At 36.8% G+C, this 7,500-nt stretch overlaps 1 protein-coding gene across 1 annotated transcript in view; it reads right to left on the reverse strand.

Moving 5' to 3' along the window:
- LOC113824263 (tubulin gamma-1 chain) overlaps nucleotides 1-7,500 on the reverse strand; it is a 10,983-nt gene that overhangs the window by 2,103 nt on the left and 1,380 nt on the right. Inside the window, exons 2-6 of the mRNA XM_027376996.2 lie at nucleotides 4,337-4,539; nucleotides 3,873-4,156; nucleotides 1,690-1,884; nucleotides 1,061-1,172; nucleotides 321-452 (exon numbers count right to left, since the gene is read on the reverse strand). Coding sequence (XP_027232797.1) covers nucleotides 321-452; nucleotides 1,061-1,172; nucleotides 1,690-1,884; nucleotides 3,873-4,156; nucleotides 4,337-4,539 — 926 coding nt within the window. The remainder of the gene's footprint in view (nucleotides 1-320; nucleotides 453-1,060; nucleotides 1,173-1,689; nucleotides 1,885-3,872; nucleotides 4,157-4,336; nucleotides 4,540-7,500) is intronic.

Below are 7,500 nucleotides of genomic sequence, written 5' to 3' on the forward strand. Positions count from 1 at the left end.
TCACAAGCACTTACAGCAGTTTATTGGGAAATATGTTGTTTCTATGGCATGCATACAAAATACCCCAAAACATGAAAGACAACAAAATGAAAGGCAAAAATCCAACTATGTTGTTCCTAGCTTTAGCTACCTTTTATGGTTTTACCAGATATCAAGGGATAAGAAAAAACATAACAGAATATATACAGGAAAATGATGAAAACACAAACATAAACACAAAAGAAAGAAAGAAAGAAAGAATATAGAGAATAGAAAAAAATAAAAAAATAAAAATAAAATAAATAAATAAAAATAAAGTAATGCCATCACTGAGTCATCACCTGAATAATGTTTAAAATGGAGATGTAACAGTGCTGTGTGTTACGATCCAAGGGAGTAGAGACCATCATGTTTTTGGGCTGGAGCAAGCGACGCATCACATCCAAAACAGTTGTCTTCCGCACTGATGCCACCTGTGATTGGAAAGATGGGAAAGTGATAATTTTAACTTCAAGCCATTGGGCATGGCATGTATATACTCGCCATTGCCCATCGTGTGTGTCGAATTTAGTAATTGTTTTTACAAATAGCTCCACAAGTACTGTCACCAATGAGCCAATTATGCAAATTACCTGTCTCACCTGTTTAACCTTTTCTTTGATTTTCTAATATTTAATACTGCTGTTAGTAATGTCAGTAACAATATAGTAATTATAACATTTATAACAAAAACAAGTGTCAGTATTGATGGCATTAGTAAAAAAAGCGTTTTCCCGCTTTTCCAAGGAAAAGTGAGGATGCAAGATCTACTAATTGACTCCTTTGTGGCTAAGCACTGGCAGAGCCATCTGTGTGCAGAAACATTTAACCAAGCATTGTCAAAGGAAACGCACCATTTTCCCATCGACATTGGGTTAAGGGTGATTTTATGAAATAGCTTTTCAATTTCTTACTTCTATTCAGTGAATGCAACACGATAATGGCAATAATCATAAAGCTTACTAAAAATGTATGTGAAGGTTACTGGGCCTTTGAAGAAGAAGTAGAAGAAAAAAAGTAAAATATGCATAATGGCCATTACCTCTTGGTCTGTTGTTAGAGGAGTGTAGCCTGTCATCAGGAAATGTAATCTTGGTGTGGGAATCAGAGGAGCAATCAAGCCAATCAGGTCATTGTTCATGTATGAGGGATACCTGTTGAAACATAGGAAATAGTTTTCAGTAGTGTTAATTAATCTGTAACCTTCACAAATAAAATTTCTTTTGTCATTCTACAAAAGAGCTTGCAGACTTTGTGCCTACTATTCTTTCTCAGCCAACCCGTATCTACTAAGTAACCTCATCACAAAATTTCTGTGCACAAACCCAGAAAGCAAGAACCAAGCCATATAGGGACTTATTTCTTTGCTTCTACTTCAAAACTGGAATATTTTTTCCTGAATCTTTTAAACTTTACTTTTTCACAAAGAATGTGTATACTCACCAAAAGCTGATGTTACACTAATAGAAAATATCCAAGGTTCAGGACTTTACCTATTTTACATTAATAGGTACAAAGTGTATCCAGCATAATCTATATGACAAATGCTGAACTATTTTTTGTACAAATGTTAAGGTTAAATATACTACTTATGATCAAGTAAGGTGTAAACTAATACATATAGGCCTACATGATAACAGACAAACAAATACAAAAATACTTTTCACTCACCTGAGAGTGGCAGTGGAAACAGACATGATATTTGAAACAAGGGAATTAATCTGTGAGAAGGTAGGGTTGGAGATGTGGAGACGATCAGTTGCAATGCGGTTAAGAGCAGTGTTGTCTAGCACAACTACACAGTCTGCACTCTGTGTAAGCCTCTTCAGTGTTAGCAGGGAATTGTATGGCTGAACCACCACATCACTGTAGATAATGGAAAAGTATTGATTTACAAGAAGAGAAAATGGACAAGGGTAATTTTCATTTAGGGATTAAAGGCTTGTTGACTGAAAAATCAGCCGCAGATTTGTGTACATAATTTGAAAGAATGTCAAGTATTCAGACTGATAAAATGTGTAGAACTATAATTTAGGTTACAGACTATATCTTCTGTAAATCTATTTGACAATTACCCTTACCAGTATATATACACAACTGCATATATACTGTTAATGTTGTAAAATAAACTGATACCAAGTTTTAATTACTGTCTGTCTATAGATGGTTTACTTTGTGACACATCCATGTTGTCAAAAGAACAGGTCAAATGAATGGGCCGTGTTAGAAAAACATCTCACGCAGCCTAAACAGCTGGCCTAAGCTACAACACATTGGACTGAACCCTATAAAATGCTATTTTATCAGTAAACATCAATTTGAGTCCACAATGGACCAAATGGTAGATTCTACATACACAAAGCCGCTCAATCCAGAAGACAAGGAACAATACGTGGTGAAGTTATGTCTACAAACTGGCAAACAGCTCCACAACTCTTTTACATTGACAAGCGGATAGTGTAAAGATATTACAATGTTGCCAGAGTTATCCTGGGGAGATGTTAGAGTATCTTATCGATACACCAACCAAATTAATGAAAGAAGCCATGAAAGTATACAAGTCACTGGATGCTTACGATTATTTCATGTGTAGACATGTGCAAGACTGCTATTACCATGGAATCTCGAAGGAATTTGAATTTTGTTTTATAAAATCTTGGGTGAGATTTAAATCAATACATATACCCATATCTTAAGCAATCATCTTTTAGGACAAGTAATGGCAAAAATTTGAAGTAAGCCTACACTCCCAAGTAACTGGTGGTTATGACATTATGATAAAAGACTTGCTCTTGGTGGTTTGAAGATTTATCTGAGTGATAACAAGGTTTACAAGAAAGAGTGCTGAAAGCAAGAGGGTCGAATTATGCACTCGGTTCCTCCAAAAATTAAGAGACCTTAGTACTGGGAAAATGTTTTTAGGAAACTTCCGGTTTTCTTTCTAGTTTTGTTACGTTTCACTCCTTATTATTTGTTTTCTTTTTCAAAGACTGGGTCATGATTGCTGCGAACTATGGACTTTCTTTGCAACAAAACATAAAACAATGACCTTCTGATTACACGGAAGAGCGAGCAGGATTTCAAATGTAAACATAGGGAAACCATCTATACAATACATGATTACACAGGTCTCATCTACATATCTTTGCTCAGGAAACAGAAAATATACCTGAACCTCCTACTAATCACAATCACTGACAATAGAAATCACACGTTAAAAATATCAAAACTAATCAGAAAAACAACCTCTACAAAGTTCCTTAGAACAACAAAACAAATAAAAGCACTAAACAGACACATACAATTCAAGTAACTGAACAAGCTCTTCTGAATCACCATTACTCTACAGACAACTTTACAATAGAAAAGCACTATTCACAAACACATTCCAAATAGAAATAAACAAACTAACATACTCATCAAGTACAATACTACCCCTACACTCCAGTGCAATCATGATTACCAACTAGATTGCAACATCATCAAGCCCAATTCATTACTGAACATTTATCCTAAAGGTCACCACAGCAACATCCGACTCTTATTCAGACATGGTAACATATCACATACAATGCCAAATTTGGAAAATCACATGTTCCCTAGAGAAAGCAGCTGCCTACTGCACAATGTAAACTTAGAAACATAGCCACTAACAACATGACTGGAGACATACTAAATTATTTGCACATAAATATTCTAGACCTACTTAATTATATCTGGGCATAGTATATAAAGCATGATCTACATATGGTACAATTTGGAGAAAACAGCATTAAAATCTATCTACACAATAGTAAAAATATTCATATATTATACTTTAAAATCTACACATTTCAAATATGGAAGAACCATACCTTATTTCATCTTGGTTTGGGAAAACAGAGTAGGTCTGCACAACTTTCTTTGGGAAGCGATCATTTAACCTGTCAAGGATATAAGAGCCGAGGCCAGAACCTGTACCTCCAGCAATGCTGTGACAGAGCACAAAGCCTTCTAAACTGTCTGAGCCATCGGCTTCTCGGTCGATAATGTCAAAAACCTCCTCATAGATGCGCTCTCCCTGGCTGAAGCCTGATGCCCAGTTATTACCAGCACCTCCTCCTTGCTTTGACATATATATGTTCTCTGGGTTGTACAGCTGTTGGTAACAAGAAGTTCTATTAGTTCTAAATAATAAAAAGAATAGTTGTGGTGGAAGGATAAACACTAATGCTTAACATTAACATTTCTTAATAAAAAGCACAAAAATCAGACACAGCAATTAGCATGTAATATATAAGCAAGTAATTCAGGACTAATTCTAAAGTTTGATTTAAACCTTAGCATAAGGAGAATTCATTATGGAATGAATAACTCGAGGCTCCAGATCGAGCAGGACTGCACGAGGGATGTAGTGCTCATCATCAGCCTGGTAGAAGAAGACATCTTTGCGGTCTGTCCCTTCAGTTGCATAATCTTCAAGCGTGCCTTCAGGAGAGATCCCATGCTCACCGCATAGCTTCTTCCAAAACTCGAATCCAACTAGAAAAAAAGTTGGTCTTTAGTTTTTGTCACCTAGTCATCTAATTAGTACAGTTCCTCTACATAGCTTTATTTTTAAAAATCCGACAATTATCTTATTTTATATGATATGGATATGAAGTGATTTCTAAATATAAAATTCATGAATTTCTCGGTTTGTCTAACAAAGGAATTTATTCCTTGACAAATGAATAATGGGAACAGAAGTTTGCACTGAAAATTAATAGATTAAGTTTTATTTTCCTATTACTCTCTTAAATTTATACTAATGTTACCTCCATGTTAAATGTAAGGAAAGGTAATATGTATTACTAATATGGTGGTGGTGGTAAAAACACAAAAAACTATAAAATCATTTAAATCATATCCTGGCTAACTGGTGCATATGTCAGCCTGGTGACATAATACTTGGAGATTTTCATGTACAAACACAGTAGACATGGCTTGTTTGTCATGAAAACCCAGCAAGAAGGCTCATATGTTTAACATTTAATTTTTAAGACCTGAATGTAATGGATGCCTTGTAGCATGTTTCATAACCAAAGCTTCCAACACTGCAACAGCATCCTAGCTTTTAGTTCAATGGCAAAATGACATCTAACATTCCTGATATACGAAGACAAGCTGGAGCCCTTGAAGATTGTATGTCTTTCCACTTCTTATCCAGTTGAAGCATCCTGCCACCTAGTTCATGATGAAATTTTCTGGGAAGATACCTGAATTGCTGTATGTATATATAGAGCCATCTTGGACAAAGTCATACAATTATGATCATATTCTAGATTCATCATTCAGTGAATTTTTCAAGAATTAGAGAATTATTCAAATATTCTTTATGCTCTCACCTCTTACATTGATCACTGAGAAGACAAAATGAAGAAAAGACTGTCTTACCAAAAAGCACAAGTGTGTTACCAGCTTGAAGACCTTGATGGTTAATGGTTAATAGTTGAAACAAAAAAATGTGCTAAGACATCAAAGGTCATATAGCACTATGGTAAAGTATTGTGGTGAAAATGGTAAATGAGTTAAGGAGTGTTAAATGTCAAAGGTTATAGTATTATAGAATAGTATGATTGGGAAAAAGGTAAAGAAGGGGTGCAAATTATGTAAATCACACATTAATATAGGAAAGGGTTTGGAGTATAGGGCGATTGGATGGAATTGGGTGTATCTGTTATTGGAACAGCTATCATAACATTGCTTTAAGAAAAACTGGTAAAAAAGCTGTTATGAAATAATCAATGGGTAATACGGGTAGAGATGGCTGTTGGAGAAGTAGCAGGAGAAGAGTCTGGGGGATGAGATAAGGGGACTGGGGAAGGAGGTGAAGTATCAGGAAGAGCATCAAGAGGGGAGGAATCCGGAGGAGAAAAAAGTTGTGACAGAAGGGATTTATGTGAGTATCCAGGTGGGAGAGGTAAGGATAATGGAGAACAAAAAGGGAATGGTGTACATGAAGGAGAGAATGGGGTTTGTTGGTAAAGAGTAGCAAAAACTTGTGGGGGAGGAGGATGGATATCGGCAAATACTTTAAATGTAAAGGGCCTAGGAATATAGGGATTGGAAGGTGGATGAGGGAGTGGAACATTTTCTTGGGACATGTCTAGGAATTTTTGGATGTCTTCAAGAGTTTCTGGAGAGGATTTGGGAAGGGAGCTCTAAGAAACAAAGAATCTCCTCAGAGGAGGAGAAGAGGGGATAGATATTCGAGGAGCAGAAGAAAAGAAGGGTGTAACAGATGGTGAGCGAAGGTCAGTTTTAGAATAGGAAGAGAGAAAAACCTTGTCGTCATGCTTTCTGCCTAGAGTGAGGCCTAGTTTGAATCTGAAAACTACCTCACATCCTACCTTATAGGCAGGGCAGCTCCTATAAAATATATCATGGGAGTCACCACAGTTGGCACATACACATGACTGAACAAGGCAATTTGAATGGTCATGACCAGATTGAGCACATAGAGAGCAGTGGGCTGTGGAATGACAGTGTTTGGCTGGGTGGCCAAAAGGCAGGTAAGAAGGTCATTTTCACAATCTGACCAGTTCTTGAAGCCCTTGATTTTAAGCAATAAGTTTCATTTGGAAAATGACTGTTTATGTAGAAACCACAACCCTCTGAGACTATATCAGTGAGTGTATGCCCCCTGCAACCCATCACAGAATCTACCACATGTGTACAGCAGGATATAGCATACAACATACTCAGCACTGGGCATTCCTGTATATCAGTTGCACGCTCTACCCAGTCATGAATGCATAGAGAATTCTTTGTATTCCATTGTGGGGGTTGGGGTGGTAGTCCCCAGGAGTGGGATTGTGGGGGGCACAGCCCCTGCATCAGATAATATAATGACTAATTACGTGTATGTGATTCATATTTTACCCCGCAATTTCCCTGGTACTTTTCCTGCCCTCCCATTATCGGTGCCATGATTGTGGGGGTTTGGGAAGCAGAGGGTAAGAGGAATCTATTGATAACAATCTTGTCATGATTGGTCATGTGAAGGTATTCTGAATATCTACCTCCATCTCTTAGCTGTTCCTGTTTGTGCAATCATTAACTCATGGGTCACAATATTTTGCAATATGGCACATAGTGCTGGTGAGTGCAGCTGCATTCACACCATAAATAATAAACCAAATACCTTTATATCTGGAAATGAGAAACTTTCGTTGTTTCTTTGTACTGTTGGGATTGCTTTGATTTTAATCACCTTTTTCGTCATTTGGAGCACTTAATGGGCTCAGATATAAAACTGGGATGGTTACTAAAGTCTCATTATTCTTCGATGCCACTATAAAAGTCTTAAAAAGAACCCAGAATCAACACAACATTTCTCACTGGCTTTCAAGCTCGAAATGAGCGGGCTAATGAGCTGTCAACCTTTGGCTGGTGCAAGAAAGTGTGAAACACTCGATATGCAGGATTCTATATGAGGGTATAGATGAATATCAAAATAAG

Source organism: Penaeus vannamei, chromosome 14, assembly GCF_042767895.1.
Source record: "Penaeus vannamei isolate JL-2024 chromosome 14, ASM4276789v1, whole genome shotgun sequence".
NCBI classification, from domain to species: Eukaryota; Metazoa; Arthropoda; class Malacostraca; order Decapoda; family Penaeidae; genus Penaeus; species Penaeus vannamei.